The sequence below is a fragment of the Agrilus planipennis genome, unplaced genomic scaffold (genome assembly GCF_000699045.2).
Source record: "Agrilus planipennis isolate EAB-ADULT unplaced genomic scaffold, Apla_2.0 scaffold80, whole genome shotgun sequence".
NCBI classification, from domain to species: domain Eukaryota; kingdom Metazoa; phylum Arthropoda; class Insecta; order Coleoptera; family Buprestidae; genus Agrilus; species Agrilus planipennis.
The window spans coordinates 913,631-936,837 of NW_020438873.1; the positions used below are offsets into that span (position 1 = coordinate 913,631).

Genomic DNA, 23,207 nt, shown 5'->3' on the forward strand with positions numbered 1-23,207 from the left:
TGGGCGAAACAGCTTGGTAACTACAAAAAAATACTAACAAGCTGGTAAAAACTGGTACTCTAATTTTCTTCTTTGCTATAGTGACAAAAATTTCTAATGGGGGTAAAATTCTTAGAATCTTTGCCGTTAGGATACGTACACATTCAATGCTGAGGGTTCAAATGGTCGGAAAATCAGGTAAAAGATGTTATTTTGTTTGGCTTAAAGAACTTATTTCAGTTTGCTTCAAAAATGAAATAGGAAAAAATCGGAATCTTTGGAAATAAATATGATGTTCAATTTTTTTTTTACTAATTGATGAATGTAAATTAAATAATAATATATATAAAAAGGTAAAATGCTACCGAACACCTGGAAATTATTCACAAACTTTGATTGAAATTTTAAGGTGGAAACTCCCTTAAGTTTTTTCTTTATCAGAAAAATACAAGTCAAACAACGAACATTTTATCGGCAAGAGTCACGGACGCCAGTTCTACACTTATGGCGTGTGACAGGCAGTTTGTAATCGACGCGACGCGACGCGAAGGATCGACGATGTGTCGGCAGCCGCATATCTCCGGCAGCAGCAACCAACACGGGCGCGACTTCCAAGAGAGAAGCCAGGAAACGCTAGTACTAACGTCAGTTGCTACGAATACGAATCGTGGAACTATTCACCGCAATTGAAACGTTGGCTTATAACAACAGAGACAAGATAGACACAGGATGCGGTCTTTGAACGCGGGACGTTTCGTTGCCAGGGAAAATTCCGACAATTCGATTCTTTCAGGGAACGAAAAGTCGTAATTTTAGCAGTTTACTAACGCAAACAATTCTAACGCTTGATAATGTGACCGTAATACCAACATAAAAATTTAATCGCTGCTACTACCTATGCGCCTCTCGTTATGGGTCACCTACCTTTAAGGACTCCATTACAAAAAGGATCGAAGTGATTGTGATATTGTCTTTGAAAATAATTACTATTTAACCTATACAGTAAAAAAAATGAATTACTATTTATTTAAATGTTAAAAACGATTTTTCTTAAACTAAAGAGACTATATATATGCATTACCAATAAGTGATTTTTGGGAGAATATTTACATGCGAGGACCGGGCGATTTCCATTAGGTACCTAGCGGTCGACACAGGCTTAATTGTTTACTAACATTCATGGACTATTTGGCAAAGAAAATGAAAAAACAACAATAACGTGCTTTCCAAAAGAAGGTACACTTCTAGGCAATTCTAGCATGTACTCACATTGTCCGTTAAATGCTCATAAAAGCAATGTAATAAATAAATGAATGTGTCACAACGCCGTGTTGTTGTTGACCAGCAAGGCATTCATATCCTGATGATGCAGCGCAGTATTTGTGAAACATGATATTAAAAGGCATTATCTCTGACAATCCGGCTGTTTTTCCTAACCTCGTTACAACTACGAAAATCATTTCTGATAATTTTTGAGTAACCATTACTGGAACTGTTCGGGATGCAACAATCAGAAAAAAGTAATCAGAGGAGTTGAAGAGAAAATAAGGAATTCTAAGAGGTGTAATTTTTACAAGTCGGATAAATCGTGTTAAAGTTATTTATCAGTGACTGTAAATGATGAGAAAGAATATGATGTAGTTATCATCATAAAGTCGAGAGTCCTAAGACTGGTTGTTCACGCACCTCCACTCTTCAATCCTGAGCTAATCTTCATATTTCCCTAAAACTAGAACATTCCACTCCTTAACTATTTGCGAACAGTAATCTAATCTAGATCTACTCCTTTTCCTCTTAACTCCTGTTTCTGCCTCTAATATGTCTCTGACTAGACCTTCATGCCTGACAAGGTGTCCGGTGTCCTACCTTCTTATTCAGTTTCATAGACTCCTCTGTTCTCCTATTCCTTCCAATACCTCCTCATTTCTACCCTTCTCTATCCACGGTATCGTAATTCGCCTGTAACACTACATTTTTTTAGACATGATGTAGTACGATATTTTAATTTAGACTTTGAAAGCGTTTATTAGATGGTTCCGTACCCGTACCTAAAGTAAAACACAATCATTTGATAACTCCTCCTGCGTTATTTCGACAACATATATGTCGCTTTTTTCACAAACCTGAAATTTGACACAGCAATGAATTACTATAAACAGGTATAATTTCTAATCAATACCACACAATTACAGTATAATAAATCAACGAAATACTGTATAGCGTGTCTAGCCGATCTGGCAGAGGTTGGCCCAATGATTGCTGTTCTGCTATGTATGAAAAAGTCGGTCACTAATTCATAGTGCCGCATCACATTTAATTGTCATGGGTACCTACAAACGTTTCAAAAATAAACGATTTCGACGACGTTGCCAAAAGGAATGATATAAATTTATAATGTTATGTTAAAGGTTTATTGTTAGACAGTAATTGTGAAGAATGTTTGTTATATTTGTTTTGACAAAAGCGACATTATAGGTACATGATATTACTATTTTTTGACTTTGACAGGCTGATAGTTATTTCTGCTGTAAGTAAATAATTTTTAAAAACCTAACACAAAGAAGGACGGAAATTCAAACCTTAAGTGGTAACAATTTATTAAGTCACTCAATTGTGTCCCAGATAAGAGCAATTTAGCATAATCGGCAACAATGCGTATAGATTGTACTGTACGTTATAATAGTGAAAAATCGTTCGAAAGAAATATCGCGGTGATCGTTCAAGGACAAAACAGACAACACGCGAGGAGGCGACGGTTGGCGACGTGATGTCGCTCGCCAACAACACGACGACGAGCGACGTAAGCGGAGCGAGCGGTGCGACATAACAGTCTATTTCTCGCTGTGGAGAAGTTCGCGTCGTTCGCTCTCGCGCGAAGTTCTCGTTGCCCGCCATTTTGCCGCGTCATCGCCATGAACAACTTCCAACTCATAAAAGAAGTGGCAGCACGTCGACTTTTGTGGGACAAGTCAGATTTGGAATGTGAAGTTAACGATGTGTCCAAACGCGAAGAACTATGGGATGAAATTGCCGCAAAGTTAAGAGCCCCCAGTAAGTAATTTATCACGACTTTCTTGATCGCGACGCGGTGCCACCGACTGGCGCGATAACACTGGCGGCGCGCTTGCGCTCGTCGCGTCGCGCTCTGTCGCTGAAACCGTGACTAAACGCAAAATACAGCCCGACAGATTCTAAATCGTTGTTTCGACCTTCAAAACGCAGTTCCACGTTCTTTTTTGCTAATAACATAACCGTTTTCACAAGTTACAGCCATATCATTTTGTATTTACACTTTTTATATTACCTAAGACTATAAAGTTTGCAAACTTTTCGCCATTATCATGAGGACGGAGACCAAAAAGAGCAATGTTTCACACACTTTCATTACTTATTACATTTCATTTTTGTGAATTCATAAAGAATCTGTTGAGCTGGATTATCATGTTAAATTAAGTGTAGCTAGTAAATTCTTGATGTACGAAAGTTAATTTCATATTTTAGAACAAGTCGCTCGTACAAGGTGGAAAAATCTTCGAGATTCGTACCGTCGGCTAATTGTCAAGCAGTACGAAACAGGAGAAGAACCGAAATGGCGCTATTTTAAAATGATGAGCTTTCTAAAGGACGCAGTTATGAGCACAAAGCCTCGCACTCTAGACGTTAGTTTAATGTCAAAAATGGCGCAATCATCATCTTTTGGCAACATGCTAAAAACGGAACCATCAGAAGATGAATACGTGTCATTTTCCGATATTAATGTGGTCGATTCCGAAGAAACGAGCAACTTAGAAACGTTGCTGAGATCTTGCAGGAAAAAGAGGCCATCCGATGACTGCGAACCGGAGTACATTGAAGTACAGGGTTCGATTGAAAACGAAAATCACATTAAAGTTATGCGTCTCTCGTCCAATGACGAAGACTTGCAGTTTTTGCTGAGCCTTCATTCTCATTTAAAGAAAGTACCACCGCACAAAAAGTTAATAGTGCGAATGAAACTAGAAAAAATATTCTATGAAGAACTGTACAGCGATCAAATTATAGAAGACCAAGAAGTAAATAATGAAAAGGATTCATAGTAATAGTTTTTACGGTATTACTGATACTACTTAGTTTAGATCGTTATCTATTGCGTATTGAATAGAATATTTATTATGTTGAATAAAATATTTTGTATTAATAAAATTTATGATGAACAGTTTGAAGTTATAAAATTTAAAGGTTTTGAGGGTTCTATTTATGTTTTGATCAGAAAATTTTGAGAGTTCGGTTAGTCTACAACAGTTTCCAAGATCAAGTAACCGAAAAACCATATTCCATACTAGGGTTTGTCGGTTTTTAAAAACCGGTTTTCTGTAGAAAATTATGAAATTCGAAAACCGGTTTTTTAGTAGAAAATATTTTATAAATTCTTTTATAAAAATTTGAAACCGGTTAAAACCGGTTTTCTGGAAAAATTACTATTCGAAAACCGGTTTTCTAAAATGTCGGTTTTTGTATAAACCGTATTCCATACCAAGTGTAAAGTTGCCCAAAATTTAAAAGAAAAATCAGTTTTGTTCCTAATGAGTTGAGTTTGAATATAAAATCCACACATTTTTGCACTATCCTTTATCTTTTGTGAGAATCAAATTAGCAGTAGGAGGCAATTCCCATAACCATAATAATATAATCAAAAGTGCGATATCATAATTTGTTACGACCATGAATTGGCCTTCGATATTTTGTGCGCAATGAAGTGTAAGTTACTGTAGATTATGTAGGTACGTCCAATATAGTACGTATTAACATTAGCGGTCGTCACCGAGTTTTGTAGAGTGCAGCCACAACGGGGAACGGGCGGCAGGGAAGCACGACGCGAACTAGCCTCGCGAACAGTCGCGTTTAGTCGCTTTAGTGTCGCTGAGCGGTACACTACGTGTTATTTTTCGAATTCAGTACGCCATGCTGAACGTTTCAGAACTTATAGAAGAAGTGAAACAACGTCCTCTGCTATGGGACAGGAGTGCCACTGTTGACGGGCCTGAATCGATAACAACAACTCGCGATGAACTTTGGCAAGAAATCGCGACCAAATTACAAATAACGAGTAAGTATGCGCACCTTACTGCTGAATCCACTTTAACCTCCATATGCATAGCAATACACTACGCTGCAATACTGTCGTCGGTCATGTACATGCGCAGCGCTTTTGTGCGGCTCACCCTTATCTTTCTCGTTGTTGCCAGCAATCCAAAAAAAGTTGTTACAAATATTTTTTTAGGAATAAGACAAGCAAATGTGCTTATTATTAAAATGAACAAGGAAAATATTAATTGTCTAGAATTGGGGCTCCAGACCAAAATCGCTCCAAAATTTTTTTCATCGATTTTCGGTCATTCTCCACAATATAATTAGATATTAGAAGGTGGGGGAGATAGCTTTTTTTTTTAACAGCTGAACCTTAAACAAGTTAATGTTTTGTGGATTAATAAATCAGGTTCATATTGTCCATTTTATTTTTTTTCTCACATAGGACCAAAATTCTTGTTTTTTTTTCTGTTCGTTCATTTTATCTCTAATTAACCTTTTTAGTATTAGGTTAGGTTTCTGTTTGAAGTCAAATTTCAAATTTAATACTCATTGACATACGAGTTGATTTACTGAATTTGTAAGACACGTAGTTGACAAAAATAGTAAAAATGCGACGAAATAAATTATTCCTCATATATTGCATATGGAGCAAGCAATTATGCAAATGTACACATGTTTTGACACCAATACCGTTTAACTGATGTGTGTATAGCATAGATTTTATTCACGACTGTTGCCATCTTTGTATTCTAGAAGATCAAGGGAGAACCAAATGGAAAATGCTCCGCGATACTTATAGAAAGCTCATTTTCAAAAAGCTGCATATAAGAAAATGGCGTTACATGAAAGAGATGGAATTCCTCAGGGAAACTCTTTTGACTGCTCCGTGGAACAAGGCGAAGCCTCGAACACAAATACGGATCAAAACTGAATCTGTAGATGACGACGCCGCTTATGTAACCGATACGGTCATTACGGATCCCTTACAATATCCAGAAACTAACGATATGTCTCAAGAAGACTTTACTCAAAACAGCAGTCTTAATCAGGAAATTAAGAGTAAAGTTTTTGGTGGCAGCGTTCCACACAGAGAGAGAACCGAAAAAATTGTATGGATGGCTGCTCAAGATCACGATCTTCAATTTCTTCTCAGTTTGCATGGTCATTTTAAAGAGATTCCTCCACATCGTAAGTTGCCTTTAAGGATGAAGATTGAAGAACTTATTTTAGAAGAAATATATAAACGTAGAGATAATGAAATGTCCGAATCATGAACAAATTTCATTATTTTATTTACCGTCTGATTTTTGTAAATTATTTATATGAGATTTTAGCTCCTAGAAAACTTTTAGGATTACTTTATGTTTGAAAACCGTTTTGGCAGTACTGATAATGTGTAAATAACGTTATATTGTAACTTTTTATTAAATAAGTTACAGAATAACTTTGTTTTTTTATGTGATAATAGAAAATATTACGAAGCAGTTGTAAACAAAAAAGGTAATTTATAATAAAAATTTCTAGAATGAAATTCAAATCCTTTAGGTTTGACTTGTACTATGTGAACGAAACGAAATTTGAACTGCCAAAGTCAAACTTCTTGTGACCTTAATGATCGAAAAGTTATGGCATTTGAAGGTGTATGATATTTTGTCGTTACATTGTTATCGATTCTTTTGGAGGCATCACTACCTGCATTATAAAAATGGACAAAGCCTGCGTGCTAAATGACGATCTGTTTACTAGATCGTTTTTGTTATTGTTTTACTTGTTTGTCGCATTTTTTAATGAAACAACAGCTTACGAGATTACGTTAACTTAAAGAGATAAGTTAAAACTATTTTCATGTCACTGCCTATTTAAAGACAACTTTTTCCTGTTTGTTTAAATAAATATCCAAACTTTCCACAGATTTACTTCTAAGTGATTAAAAAAACGATTTGAAATTGAAGATACATTGGAAACCATCGGTAATAACGACAATAACAAACGCGTATATGACGTTATTTTTTATTGTTATAAATAAGACGTGTATTGTTTACACTTCGTGAATAACAACACTCGGTTATTACCTCAAAATATCACTAATCTCTTTAGGTACCCAAAAATAAAAGATAGAAGACAAGCTTTTTCTTAATCTTTTTAGTTTATGCGGAAATTATCAATTTCGACTTTTAATGTTGATGTTATTACTAGGAGAAAAGGTAATGCTAATACGAAATCAAACAATTTTGAAATAAGTCACTAATTTCAGTTACTTCGAGGTCACTTTCCATTTACTAGTAGAATTACCAAGCTGTCTCGCCGAGACAGAACCAAACAACCGACCAATTGTTACCGCCAAATTAATTTTTGTTTAATATAGATCTGTATATATTTTATTAAATTAATAGCGATTATCTTTAATTAGAGACATCACATTCGGAAATTATTGAAGTGACACAATTTCCCATTAAGTTTACACTTTTGATAATTACGAAAAAACAAGGGCTATTTAGAAGCAGAAATAGGAGTTAAGAGAACTAGAGGTAGACCTAGATTTAGCTAGCGATCATAAATAGCTAAGGACGTGGAAGGCACTGGTTTAGGCTCAGGATAGGAAAAAGTGAAGGTGCGAGTCTAACCATTCGTAGGACCAACGACCTTATGATCATGATTATGATGATGGTTTTGATGAATTATTAACATTTATTTCTATTAATCGAATTCATTGAATTCGTCATTATTTAGCTGTAATAGGATACAGCGGTTTATTACCCTTGCCCTTGGTCGGCTTGAATTATAAATACCATAACTAACCATTTCAGTACTGGCGCCTAATTAAAATTCAAATAATAGGAAATAGCCTTGAAACGAATATTTTTTTGAAGCCTAAGCGGATACCATTACCACTTCCTTGGAGGGAAAACAGTAATAGAAAGACAAATTTAAATTTTGAATAAGGCATTGCACTTAGAGCAGTCAAAAGGTCCAGTCAATATAAGTATTTATAATCGAATCTCATGTAACAATTAACATAAACAAATTTATTTGATCAGCATAAACACAAAACGTAATCATTAATATTAATTTTAATTATTAATGCGTTTTAGAGAAGTTAGTTTTATTAATAAACATTGAAATATAGTTCGAGTTTTGTTTCGAACGAAAGAAGTGGCACAGCAGTGTAAAAACGTAATAAACACTATTCTTGAAAAATACTATCATCGATAGACTGCTATAGAGTTTCGTCGTAGTGTTTTGCTTTCGGAATAATCCTGTAGCGAACAAATTATTAGTTTCGAGTAGCGGACGAACGCAGGGATGAAAGTTTGGTACGGAGGTATTATAGCTCTGCGCCGTCCGCCACCGTAGGTAATAAATTATCACCGCGGTAAACACTTTACGGATAAAGAAACGTCTGTAGCGATTAGCAATTTGCTCCTGCCTCCGTCCGTGCTTGCTTATATCCTTATATCCTTCGAGGCAGGCGGCGAGCTAAAACGAAGCGAAGTGCGGCCGCTTCGCATTCGCCTCTCTCTATTGTTGCCGGATCTGCTTCTACAATCGTAAATTTCTAAACTGAGTCTCTCTCGCCCCCAGTCCTGACTCTATTCTATGTACTGCCTGTCGTATCGGTCTCGAATCGCATCGCTAATTTAATGAAGCAGTGCGAAACTTCATCTTTCATCGCTCTTTATTGAGAACGAGCCAGTCAGCCGACCAACTAAGTTTACAGGCACGTCATTCTATGTTGTTGACATCAGTTAGTTCTAATATTAAGATGATGATGATACACGATTAATTCACGTGTGTATTTATTTACGTGGGTACTTAGAAGGGGTGGTTTCGTATATTCATGACCTAAGGGTTTTCGTGTTCGTACTAAGATAATATTTTTATTTATCGCTAACTAGCGACCCGCCCCAGCTTCGCACGGGTGCAATGCTGATACTAAATATGTATATTTTTGTTTTGTTTAAATTATTATCGAGANTTTAAAAATCGTTTTTTAAGAGAATATAAAAGTATTTGTTTAATATTTAAAAATCTGCATCCTAAGATTCTTCCTAAGACACCCTGTATCTATATATCTATATAAAGGTGCTGTGTATTATAAGAATTACAGTTTTATTTTGTTTCCGTAACAAAAAAGAGTTCATTATTCAATTCAGGGGATTTTCAAAAATTTTACGCGTCATATGCCAAAGTAATTTTACCGCCATCCCAATCTTGCGATATGCAGCGGATATAAAAACTGAGGGGGTTTATAGTGCGGCTACGACCGTTCCGATGGCGCGTTATCGGATCGTTGACCATCGCTTGGTGAGTAGCGGACAACCGAACGGAAAATAATGATAATGACTATAATAATAATAATACGGCGGCGAAACACGCGAAACAAATGGCCAGCTGGCTGATGGTGCGGCCGAGGGATGGGACGTCCGGCGGCAACATGCCAGCCACTATCCGGCGCAGCGCGGTCAGCCTCGGCAAAACGGCCCGTTGCGTTGTGCTGTCGTATACTATATTAGATGTATATACACCGTAATTCTTGTTGGTCGGGCCGTGGTCGGCATCGCAAAACAGAGGCCAGACTACCACACATGTATTGTGTAGGTATCGTTCGTTGCAATTCCCCATTGCCAATGATAGACGTTTAGAGAACCTAAAAAAATTAACGATATATGATATATGGCAGGGATGGCGAACCTTTAAGTACCGTCGTGCCATTTTTATAAAGAAAAGTTAAATCAGGTCATAGACGTGCCATCAAATAATTTTGTCTGTGTGATTATTAGGAAAATAATGATAATGAATAATATCAACTCAAAATTCTACAAGAAAATAGAAACANCTAAAATTATTAGTGTTTCCCTACTATATTATGCATGTATTATACATATAAACCTTCCTTTTGAATCACTCTATCTTTTAAATTCCCTTCGAGGGAATTCACTCAAAAAAGTACGATTCCTTTTAGTGGCTTAAAAATTAATTATTTTTTTTGTTATTCATACGGAATATGTAAGATGTGAAAAGTATTAGAACAAATTGAAGTACCAAAGTACCAGAACGAAGTTTTGGAATTAATGGAATGATACACTAATAACTACGACAATGTTTATTACCTGCCATTTAATTTATATATCTAATTAAAATATGAAAATTATGCAACTTCATTAATAATTCAATGACAATTTGGTCTCGCGTTTGGTAAGTAAATTAGTTTTCATTGTTAACGATATGACGAGGTTCCAGTTCCTAATACATATTTAGCAACTACAATACGATATTGGTCATTACTTAATCTATGAAACCTTATTCAATTATGTATTATATACAGATAATTGCATTAAATTAGAAATTTTTAAGGGGATCATATTATGTCAATGGTAATTCGTAGGAATTTCAAATTATGGCAGTGGATTACAACCAGACTGAGTGCCTGGTCCTTTATTAACGCATGAAACATTCGATTAATTAAATTTCCAATTTTTCATGGATGTAACAAATTATACATAACGCGAATTAACAGGAATATTTCATATCACATACGTATATCAGTGCATATTAGGGAAGAAATGATTTTCAGGTTCGAATAACACTTATTTAATGATTGTTCCTTTTTCTAACAAAAATATCCAAAAACTATGTAATACGTAGTTTAAAATGCCTGGGAGACCTACTAACTTTTTGTTTGGATTTTATGGTTTGTGTGCAGGCTTTTGAAGTCTATTTAAACTTGAAAACAGTAGTAATAAAAAAAGATTCAAAAAAGGGACAGGCAGTTTCGGAAATAATTTTATATTTCCTTCATGACGAAAAGGTGCTCCCATATCTGCCAAAATTATTCGAATTGAACGGATTGTGGATAGGGTAAGGTTATATTAAGTCTTGTAGGTACATACTGTTGTGTTTTTGAAAATAAAAAACTTTAACGCAGCAAGAGTACTTATTTTCGTTATACAAGTCCGTTGTTTTTTTCCTAAGCACATACGAAATGACATATAGCGTATATTAGTTCGTCTTTGCCTAGTGGTCACCTGAGTAATAATTTACAACAACCTACCAGTCTGAGACCGAATAGGTGTGTTGTTACGTAAAAATGTCATCGCTACGTCAGCGGGACAAAGAACACGTAGCAAGCTTGTTGCCTCAATACGGACATACATACATGTCTATGTAAGTGCGAATGTTATTAACACATGCATCATGCATGCATGCTTACGTAAATATATACTTCGTTTAGTTTCTGTAGCGATGTGACCTTCAGTTTGACCGGCGCAAAATAGAAAAGAACAGTACTAGGCCAGAAAAGAAAGGAGACAACTCTCGGTCAAACTCTTAACCGGTGAGGAGCGTACAGTCCGTACAGTGTTGCACGGAAAATTGACCATTTTATCCACTACAATTGCATTGCTCAAATGTGCTGTTATTGGTACCAATTACTATTGAAAATATCAACGAGATGTTTATTTATATTTGATGACATATTAAAGGCTTTAACGATTGTTTTCGACTCGCACTACTATCATGATTGAACAAAACTTTTGGCAGGTACTGTATGAAAAAGTATGTTCAATGAACAAGAGTCGAGAATGAGATTTTTTCTCCCTACCTACGATTTTGCCAGCGCGCATCCAAGACATTGGAAGGGGCACATCGCTAGAAAAAGTAAATGAAGTATACCTTTGCGAAGTTGCCATTAGCGAATGCGAAGCTTCGTTATAATACCGCGACCGATTCTGAAATTTACAACTAGTGCGCCATAAGGTCTGCTCTGATACCAAAGAGCCTGTGTTCAGGCGGAATATTGTCTGACAGATTTTCATTCAAAAAGTTAGCGGCAATCGCAAGGCCTGTATTGTTTGCACAATTCTTTGCCGCGTGTGAACAACTACGCATTTCTACTTTGTTTGGTAGTATTTTACGGTTTTCTATATATTATTATTTAATTTATAAATGTAGTAGTAAGCAAAACTGAACATATTTATTTTTTAAGCAAACAGAAATACGTATTTTAAGTCAAACAAAAATAACATTTGAATCCTCAGCCTTAAATGTGTACATATTCTTAACGGAAAATATTCTAAGAATTTTACCCCCATAAGAAATTTTTGTCACTAAAGCAATGGAGAAAGTCGGATACTTGCTAGAATAAAACCTTCACCTCTTAGTTGCCTTTAGTTCGTAATTTATTAAAATTGTAAATGTTCATTTTCTACATCATTCCTCAATTAATGTTTTGTTGATATAAACATTAATAAACACCCTTCTTCTATTCCTGTCAAATCATTTTTGCGTGTTACGAAGTTGATTTTTTCTAATGAGTTACTGTTTTCGTCAAGTGTTTTTAATTGATTGCAACCCCAATATGTATCGTAAAATACGAGAATATAACAGAAAATGAAGATACAAACCTTTTGTAACTGTAACTGGCGCATGAAAAAATAAAAATTTGATTAATAAAACGCATTCGAACGCGTTTTTCTTTTGTTTTGTGGGTAAGTAACGGCGCAAGCGAAAGCAAATAAACTTGTAACCGCTGACTTCCGTAGCGTTGCGTTGATCTACAGGGTTCTGCGAAACAGAGGAATAATGCAGAATAAGGACAATGCACAGAGTGAAAGAGGAAGATAGCGTGAGAGCGATTGGGGGAGGTCGCTTTCTCCCCAGTGCTGGCGAGGCAACCCTCCGACGCGACGCCACTACCGCATCGCCTCGCCTGCTGCGATATCGGCTGCTGGATCCCTTCGTACTCCCTGCGGCGGGTTATACGTTGTAGGACTACCAAACGCGTAGAGTAGCGACTAGATAATAAAACCTACCACGTTCCACAATGATCGGAAAAAGCGACCGGAAAAGGGAAGGTCGCTTCGGTTTACATGGCAGGCTTTGGGCTTGATATAATAAGGAATTACGTAAGGACTCGTTATTGAAGTAAATCTTGATTGATAAAAGAGAATGGGACTGTTGATCGAACAAATTACCGAGCATTTGAGATTTCCTTTGTTATCAAACCTGAATGTCCTTATACTTTATCAAGCAGGCACTCGATTGCCCAAAATGTTAAATGTAGAAGTCGTTCCAGAAAATAACTGACTGTTGAAAGTCAAATTTTTAATATTCTTTTACTAACCACAAAGCCTGTTACTTAATGATCAACTGTTTAAAGGATGAGCTTTATTGCTATAAATAATAATTGTTTTATAAATGGTCGCGATGATATTGATTGTAATTTTGTCTCAAGAACCAGGTGAAAACTAGAGAGTACCTGGTTTGGAATCTATATCCGATGGACTCGGTCGGGGCACTGGCTACTCTGCAGTGCCGAGTAATTCTACCAGAGAGAAATAATAAAACAACAGTAACTTATGGTTAGATGAATAAACATAAGGGTTCGTTTTTCTTCTTTTTGCTATGGGTTGGAGTAAATTCCGCCCAATAAGCGTTTAATAATCTCCTGTAGAGATATGTACCTAATTTACCCATGCACATTAAAAGTTGGTAAAAAATGATTAAGGGAAATATTCATATTATTTTTCCTACACTTATTTGAAAATACAATTTTAATTTTATTACCTAAATAATAAGTGTTCTTAGCAGACGGTTAACCTTTGATATTTGTGTTGGTTGCAAAACTATTGCTGAATATTTTTACCAGCGATCAACAAAAATTTGAATAACCCATGTTCCCAACGAATTAATAACGGTGTTTGTTACGTAGTACCATGCTAATGTGTAGGTTGGAGCTCAGTTAATGGTTACACTCCTATCTTTTCGACTTTCCCTGTTACCTGTGTTTCATATGGCCAATTCTTTTTTAAGACATCAAAGAAAGAAACGTATTAAAAAATTAGGCACATTAGGATTTAAAAGTTAAATTTATAAAAATTTTAATTTTCATTCCCAAGATGTTCTAGGGAAAATGGAATACGAGGGAATCACAAGTCAGATTTTTTAACGTTAACTACAATGGAAAACATATGAGACAAATTTAATTACTTATAAATATTGATCAATAAAAAGTCAATAAAAAATAGGCGAAATATGTTGGTAGGACACGTTTTCAGGCACGAAGGTCTAGTCAGACATATTAGAGGCAGAAACAGGAGTCAAAAGGGGTAGAGGTAGACCTGGATTAGATTACTGTTCGCAAATAGTTAATGATGTGGGCTGTTCTAGTTTTAGGGAAATGCGAAGATTAGCTCAGGATAGGAAAGAGTAGGGGTACGTGTCCAACGAATCTTAGGACTAACGACCTTATGATGATGATGAAATATTGATTAAGATAAGTTTCAATTCACCGATTTCTTCGAAAGCACTGTATTAAATATTAAATCCTCAAGTTGTTTAATTACTTTATCCTGTTCCTGTTCTTGTGCCTCGAAGGAATAATAAGCAAAAAGAGACAGAAACACAAAGTTATCTTTTGACGAGCATCGTCCGTAAAACGGGGAGAAATCATCGAAGTAAAGCACCTTGAAACTATCGGCGTTATCCTTTTACATCAGAACGAAAACGCTCTGATGACAGAGTAAACTTTCCCTACTTATTTATTTGTCGGCGGCCTTTGTAAAGAGAGGGAAAGTTTAAGCCAAGTGCAGTAGAACGAAAGAGGGATGAAGGAACGGAAAATGAGCTTTAACATATACCAATGCTAGGGAACTGCGTAGGCGGCTACGTACAGCACTTAACGTTAATAAGTGCTGACACTTAGGGAGTGTACGAGGAGATACTTTTAATTACTTACTGGTCGACTTTATTACTTTGATATCCTTTGATGAAAGACAGCTTTATGTGAAAAAGTAACCAAAGCTCATACCTTAGAATATAGAACAATAATGATGCTCCATGGACACAAGACGACAGTTGTTTACCAACTACATACATAAGTACTAGATTCAGATGAAAATATTAAAACATTATTTAACCATAATGGGCAAACGTAAGTCTGATTGAGAGAATGAACTTCGTGAAGAGGTTGGCAGCATAACTTTACATAATATTCTCTTTTAAAAATGACATTGGCTATTAGAAACTACTAATTCGTATATTAATAGCGAATTAAATTAGCATTCTTTAGTAATTATGTAGCTGAAGCACCTGCGCAAATAGTTTGCTTTCAATTTTCCACCGTTTGAGGCGCTAGCTAGATAGTCAAAATACCAGATAACATATTTTCCACCCCTAAAAAACAATTCATTTCAACATCCCTAGATATAATTAATATCCAAGATGTAAGTGTTTACATCTTATAAATATGTGGTTGCAAATCTTACGATTAGAAGCTTAGGTCATTTAATAAATTTATAAGACTTTTTTCTTTTTAAATTTTTAAAAACGAGCGCTTTCAAAAAGCAAAATACGAAACGGGAATTACATACATACATACAGTGACGGTTCAATTACTTGGAAAAAAGCTTTGAAGGTCGGCGGCTGAGTTTCAATAATTTTTTTTTACCGAAGACGCGACTGTACAGTGATAACAAATCGCACATTTATTTCTCTCGGTATTAAATTTTTCGAATTAACGACGAACGGATGGGGCAAATTTATCAACGAAGCGACATCAACGCGGCAGAAATAAGCAGAGCGAGTAACGCCAGCAGACGAGACGACGATGGCTATGCCATTATTGCGAAGCGATGCGATGCGATGCGATGCGGAGAGAACGAAGCGGACCCCAGAGAACGCCCCAAGCGTCGAATATAAGCAGAAACGCGGCAGAGCAGAGACAGCGACAGGCGGGCAGGCAGGCAGGCAGGCAAAGCAGACAGGCAGCTGAGGTAACGGCAACGGCATCGCACCAGGACTATAATTAATTAACATGCCCGTAGCGGATCGATAGCAGCGGCCCGTGATGGTCGTTGGAATCGTCGGTCGTTCGTTCAGTCGGAGGTGGAGTGACGGTCTCAGTGGCAGGCAGCGGAGAATGCGGCGGTGACAGCTCCACGGCATGTTGCCGCCGCCGTTGGTTGGCGCGACCCTATTGCAATGACCGGACTACTCGTTATCAGCTTTGCGTTTCTGCTATGCCTAATCGCTTGTGCCACATTTACCGTCACCGTCTCTCTACATAGCGCTCGCTCGCGGTTAAATAATCGTACGGCATGGGACACGATAAGTGGATGGCCTTCTTCTATTATAATATTCATAACGAGCGCAGAACTTTTTTAAAAGTAGCTGCTGCCTTAACTACACATCCACAGAAATGTTCAAACGTGTTAATGCATCCATATGAACTCATGCTGTTTTTCAGTAACATTACTTTTTGCTAATGAAATTAACTGAGGTGGTTGATCCCTTCAGGGGCTGCGTCGTCGTCTTCAAAAGTATCTACCGAAGTGCTTTACATTACAGAACGTTAGGAGAAAATCCCAACAGACTTCGGCTTACTCACCCGGATAACTTAAAATTAGTTAAATTAGACGATAACCTACTCAATAACTACTTTTTGCCTTTCTGGTATATGATAATGTAGATGACGAGCGACCATATCGACGCATAACAAAGGCCACAGAGACATCAACGTTTCGTTCTGCTATTTAGAAAAGCAGAAAGCATTTTCGTAAAATATAATTCCGATAAAGTTATACACAGTATGTAAATAATATGTCTTTTCTAACCATATTTGTTTCAAATGTTTTTAATTTAGGAACCACACTTGAATGATCGATCAACTCGTTAGTATAAATTAAATCATACACAGAATTTTTTTGAATATCGAACAAGACGGTAGATAAGAAAAAACAAATGGCCTACACGACAATCCACGAAACAGAGAATCCCTCAGCTCATTATTTGCCGCGGCAAGCAAATATCGTATCATATCCGGGACCGTCGCGCCGTCCGTGTCGTCGGTCGTTATAAAGAACATTATGCATCACACTCCTTGCTGTCGGCAACGGAGACCATCCTTCGCGTCCTTTCTCCTCTTCGCTTCGAAGATCTCGTGCTACGATCATCGCGCCTTTTCCTTTTATGAATAAATTCTATTCGAAGCGGCAACTTCTGTCGTATACGTGCTCTTGTGTGTACGCTAGGACATGGCGAAACAGAGTTTGTATCCGCTGCTAAAGTTTTTTATTTATTAAAAAGAAAAAGGAAGCGGTGCTGGCGCCCTATTTGTCATTTATGTGTAATGCGATGTAGAGGAGTTTCTTCGTGTAAAATAATTTTCCTGTATTACCCATATCAAATTTCTGTATGGCATTCCATACTACATTTTGCCAAAAAGTCAATTTCTAAAGAAAGAAAACCTCATAGTCTTAAGTCAATAATACCCACATAGGAGGTGAAATTCGCTGTGATAAATTGAGGTGATTACCACTCTTAAAAATTACTGAATGATCAAAATAAATTAATGATTATCTATTGCTCCATCAAAAACACAAGTGAAAACAGGGATCAAGAGTTTTCATCATACAAAAATGCCTCACCATTAGCTGGAGTTAAAGGAATCAAAGTTCTTCTTTAATGTCAAACTTTTGAGTTTTAAGTCATCGAGAAGTACCTACCCTTGTACTAACGGTTTGGTGTGTCATAATCACCTTGATCAAAAAGCCTTATCCTTTGTTATTGTTATTTTTATTATAGGATTATTGAGTTGCTGGCCTCATCAGTTGTTAATGTTCATTTAACACAACGGGGAAGAAAGTAATAAGAATGGAGACGTGTTTCTAATGATTTGTGTTTCCTGACAGTGACAGTGGTCGTGAACGGTTCTAACATTATAATATAAGAGGCATACTTAAAACTGCTTTTTTATATTAAGTTTATCTGTTGTACTTTTAGATAAAAACAGTAAAAGAGGTCAGGCCAAATGTCGGTGTAACTGACAAGACATAACGCATTTTATGAGCAGTGACAGCAACGACGCCGGCTGGTAGTTACAATACGACGCGTCGCTGGCAGCAGTTGAGAAGCAGTGCGAATTACCGCTTCCGCTCTCTTACCCCGTCCCCGGCCACGGAACAACCGAGCCACCCTCAACTAACCCACCCTATCCACATTGCTGCCGCTACCGGACCAGAATCGCTCAAGCGTTACAGCCTTCTCACGGCAGGAAGGGCGGCGCGGCACACAGTGGCACGAAATCATGAAGTACACATGTCCACCAGGAACAGAATTTAACTTATATATGTATACTTCATTTACTTTCTCTAGCGATGTTCCCCTTCCAATGTATTGGATGCGCGCTGGCAAAATCGTAGGTAGGGAGAAAAAAGCTCATTATACTTTCGACTCTTCTTCATTAACCATACTTTTTCATGCAGTACCTGCCAAAAGTTTTGTTTAATCATGAATAGTAGTGCGAGTCGAAAAAAAGCGTTGAAGCCTTTAATATGTCTTCAAATAAACATCTCGTTGATATTTTCAGTAGTAAATGCTACCAATAACAGTACATTCGAGCAATGCAATTGTAGTGGATAAAATGGTCAATTTTTCTGTGCAGTACTGTACGGATTATACGATCCTCACCGGTTAAGAGTTTGGCCGAAAGTTGTCTTCTTCCTTTTCTGGCCTAGTACTGTTCTTTTCTACTTTGCGCTGGTCAAACTCAAGGTCACATTGCTACAGAAAGAAAACGAAGTATACATACTGATACAGATTCTCGATTATCGGAAACACGGAATTAAAATGGTGTCTGTCTATTGAAATATTTTTTAAAAACCAGACATAAGGGTCACATTACATCTCATGAAGAAAAATCAAACGTCTTTACATGTTTATATCCTAGACAAGAAAGTTTTTTTATTTAACAATCACGAAATTTCTATGGCGTAGCACACAGACGACCTCTAAAAGCCTTCATTTCCTGAGTGATGATTTTATAAAATATTGTTGTGACTTCTGAAATGTTGAGTTGAAATTAGAGATGCACCGAGGATAGTTGATATCTTCGTTCGGGTGGACTTCACATACGTTCCATTAAAATCCCATTAAAAAAGTGGTTTAAACAGTAAACCAATGAAATTTTAATTATTGGTGGGTGGATTTCAACGTGAGGGTTGAGTATCGAATCAAAACCGAGTACCCGGCCCATACCTAACTGAAACAAAGTGCACGAAAAAACATTTTCAAAATAAAGATATTAGATTAACAAAATATTTTTTGTTGCTATGTACAATAACACTGTGTGCGGGAAATCCTTCGTAGAATCATCAAGCAGTCAAGCCGCCCGTCAACGAACCAACCCTCATAGCAGTCAGTACAAAAGCACAGCTGAACAAGCGAGTTTTAGCGTGAGCGCTAGCGAGCTATGGCGATCGTCCAAACGATGATGATTATTACGATGACGACGCCAACAACGAACGACGACCAGAAATGCGATGATGCGGTGGCGACGCCGTGAAGCACCCAACGGCGCGGCATCGACCTATCGATAATGTTCACATCGAAGTCTAAATAATACCGACCGCAGCAGGAAGGGCTGACTGGGGCGGTAGATTGAGGGAAAAATAGAAGAGGCGCGCCTTGTTTCTGATGAAAGCGGCACGTTCCGCAATAATGCACGCTAACAACGGGGAGTGAGATAAATACGAAACGCTGCTGGCCGAAGCTGTATTGCGATGCACCGCAGAAAGTAAAATCAATCAATGACGAACTGTTGCGAATCACGAATGTTACATTATAAAAGCGCAAATACTGATACTCAATTATATTATTAACTATAGTGACCACGAAAAATGTAGACCTAGGATTATTAATCGCCTTTCGCGAATGGTCGAAATAACCGTACAAATAGCGCAACATCTGCCGCTATAAAGAGACTAGCTTTACCAGATGGTTTATATATTATATCATTTTGATAAACCACTTCCGCTTACTGCATTTTTTACCGTTTCTGTTATTTAAAACGAGTCATGTATAATAACTTTTTGTATCTATGTTTAGGTAGGTTTGTAATGTGATTTTATGGGGCAATCTCTTCTCATGATTAAATTCATTAAAGGCTGGAACTGCGTCTTAGGTCTAATTTCGATATCCAAAATGTAACGAAAATTAACAACTTTTTAATCATCGGCAAAATCTTTACGTTAAAACAGGTTATAGGCTAAATAGTAATCAGTACTATGCACCATCGATAACTTGCTTCCTTACGCACACGAAGAACTATCTGTTGCCTGTTTCCTGCAGTCGAACTAGGGGAAGTAACTTCTGTCGTGCAGGTTCAGCATTGTTAAGGAATGGAATTTGAAACAGGTGAATATTTGAGCTGACGGTGTCACCTAAAATGTTTTTTTTTAAAAGCGGCATGTAAAGGCAGGCAACCCTTGCTTATTTGGCTCGAGGTACCTTTTTACCTGCTTTCATAATAACAGGGTTGGTTATTACATTTATTGACTTTAGTGACAGTAGCACTTGTACTGGAGCTGAACAAGTCTAAAATCGCAGGTTCAGATTATGCATATTTCTGTTATGTTATTCTAATACATATATTAAATACGACAAAAGCTTTATCAAATATTGATGTAAAAATATTGTTGCCGACTACCGACGAGGGTGTGACAACAGCAACAAATTTTCCCTCGGGGTAGTTTATAGTGGGCAAAAATTGAAAACGAATTTTCACATTAATATTTGATATTAACCACTATTAAAATTGTGAAAGATTTTCATATATATAGTATTAAAAGTCAGTTTATATTGCACTACATCTCCGAACAAATGGAAATCATACTCGGGGGGTTTGTTGGTCAGAGGAGGCTTAAATAACTTCGATTTGGGTCCAGGTTCTCTGAGGGTTGCAGCATTTAAAGCAAACATTTGGAGGCATACAGTGTAAGGTTTTCTTCTTAATAAATATAGGTAATAAAAGGTAATAATAAGATACTCATGTTTATATCTATTAGTTTTGAGTTTTGTACTATAACCATTGCCTTAATTATAAAAAGACAAAAAAGTGTAAATCATCAATATGCATCATTTTAATTATCGCGCAACTGTTTTACGCCGACTTTACGTAGCTGCCTGCATCGTTAAGCACGTTCACAATCAACGATATCAAAGGAGTTTTACCGGCTCTGACATTGGCGGTACCGGCATTACCCGTCGGCACGGGAACACCGATAAAATCGTGTTCTGCCTTCTGCGTAGAAGCGGCCCACCATAAATATCGATAATTAACGCCTTCGAAGCGGTATGTCCAAGAGAAGGACTACATCGCAAGCTGAGCATCCGCTTGGTAACGAGCATTAAGTGCCTAGCCAGGCCAGGACAGGACAGGCTGATAAACCGACTCGAATCCGGCCAAGCTGAGCATCACAGATGGTTGACTGGCGAATTGGTAGATGTGAGCTTAATTTTTAAAAATTTACGAACAAAAGGTAGTGAGAATTTTAAAATACATGAAGCACTAATCGTAAGTACCTGTACCTTCTCCTCGACCGTTAGGTTTAGATAATGCAAGAATAGTTTTTATCATTAACAATAATTTTACTGATCTGAAATCTGATTAAACGGAAAGAATATCCCAATATTGTTCCACATAAACGCTTTGGTTTTTAATATCCCGCCAAAGACATACCAAATCGAAAAATTACCGAGTACGAAACCCTGGTGAGACCCTGTGATTACCTAAACTTTTCTTAAACTATATTAGGACGTATTTTGTCTATGTAATCAAATTCTACAATAAAAAATAGATTTTTTATGGCTAGATATCACCAGAGTCTTAGACCCGGAGCTAGACCAATGGATCTAACTTCTTAAGAGATAATTTTTCGATTTGGTATTTCCCTGGCAAAATTTTTGCGGTGCGCTATAAGTAGGTACTTTAACTAAAGAAACTCGATCATTATCTACTTATGAGTTAAAGTTTCACGTTGTCTTCCTTCAATTTATTAAAAACTACCGAAATTATAGATTTCCAATGTTATATACCAATTGGAAAATTGTTTTTGTTGTATCAGCTCTTTAGTGTTCTTTCAATTAGTGATGTTTTTTGTAAAAGAGAGAACATATATAATTTGATATTACATAATATAATCCTTGCGAACGATTAATTTAGAAATTGTTAAAGGCGTATGTTTGGAGCGCGACGCTGTACGGATGGGAAACATGGACGGTGGGCGCGGCGGAAAAGGTTAAAAGCGTCCAAATGTGGTGTTACCGACAAATGATGAGGATACCGATGGAAAAAATAGGCGAGATAAGTTGGTAGGACACCTTCTCGACATGAAGGTCTAGTCAGAAACATATTACAGGCATAAACGGGAGTTAGGAGAGGTAGAGGGTACATCTAGATTAGATTACTGTTCGCAAATAGTTAAGTATGTGGGATGTTCTAGTTTTAGGGAAATGCGAAGATTAGCTCAGGATAGGAAGGAGTGGAGGTACGTGTCCAACCAGTCTTAGGACTGACTACCTTATGATGACGATGATAAACATAATGATTGACATACAAATTGGGCGTTTGCCACACAGTTTTAAACAAAGCGTCCAGACAATGTCGATCGCGGCTGCTTTCGTGCAAGTTTTATCGTTCGGTAACGGCATCGGAGCCGTGGCCCCTTTTGCACTGAGTGTACGTACGGCTGCCGTCTGTCGCCGAGCCGACCGCGACTGGGCCTGGTGCCCATATCAACGCGTCGCTAAATCGTCCTGTATACGGCTCGTCGGACGTGACCCAGGACCACTTATTGGCGGTACGTGTCTCGCTTTCGTACCGCGACTTTCAAAAGGACCGCGCCGTTATGCTCCGTCAGTGGATCTCCCCCTGCTGTTTTCCGTGCTGTCTCTCTTTCTCTCCCACGTAACGTACGCCTCTACATTCGACACACTTTGCTCGTTCGTTCCAACAACTACGCATTTACTGCCGATGTAGATTGACGTCTTTTTATTTTTTATTTTGAAACTCATGCGGCCGGCCGAGCGGTGGTAACCCGACGAAAGAAACAATGTTGAAAAATTTAATTAGCATCAGCATCTGACCAAGTGAAAAATAATTTCTGGTGGAGCGTATGCCTTATAAGTCCTGCATAAATTATTATTATTATTGTGAACAGTAATAAAATACTAAAATAAATATAATAATTCAATCATCATCATCATCATAAGGTCATCAGTCCTAAGACTGGTTTGACACGTACCTCCACTCTTTCCTATCCTGAGCTAAACTTCGCATTTCCCTAAAACTAGAACAGCCCACATCCTTAACTATTTGCGAA

General features: G+C 37.3%; 3 protein-coding genes across 3 annotated transcripts in view; 2 read left to right on the forward strand and 1 right to left on the reverse strand.

Moving 5' to 3' along the window:
- The window catches only part of LOC108734761 (nucleolar protein 4), a 75,291-nt gene that overhangs the window by 40,229 nt on the left and 11,855 nt on the right, over positions 1-23,207 (reverse strand). The window lies entirely within an intron of this gene.
- Positions 2,610-4,171, forward strand: LOC108734799. Its single transcript, XM_018466478.2, has 2 exons — positions 2,610-3,030; positions 3,481-4,171. The coding sequence occupies exons 1-2, from the start codon at positions 2,892-2,894 to the stop codon at positions 4,053-4,055; spliced, it is 714 nt and encodes a 237-aa protein (XP_018321980.1). The 5' UTR covers positions 2,610-2,891; the 3' UTR covers positions 4,056-4,171.
- LOC108734800 lies at positions 4,447-6,459 on the forward strand. The gene is made up of 2 exons (XM_018466480.2): positions 4,447-5,065; positions 5,803-6,459. Exons 1-2 carry the CDS (start codon positions 4,921-4,923, stop codon positions 6,321-6,323), a joined length of 666 nt encoding a protein of 221 aa, XP_018321982.1. The 5' UTR covers positions 4,447-4,920; the 3' UTR covers positions 6,324-6,459.

Coding starts and splice junctions, on each gene's coding strand:
- LOC108734800 (XM_018466480.2), top strand. CDS start 4,921: ATGCTGAACGTTTCAGAACTTATAGAAGAAGTGAAACAACGTCCTCTG. Junction 5,066..5,802: donor GACCAAATTACAAATAACGA/GTAAGTATGCGC, acceptor TTTGTATTCTAG/AAGATCAAGGGAGAACCAAA.
- LOC108734799 (XM_018466478.2), top strand. CDS start 2,892: ATGAACAACTTCCAACTCATAAAAGAAGTGGCAGCACGTCGACTTTTG. Junction 3,031..3,480: donor CGCAAAGTTAAGAGCCCCCA/GTAAGTAATTTA, acceptor TTCATATTTTAG/AACAAGTCGCTCGTACAAGG.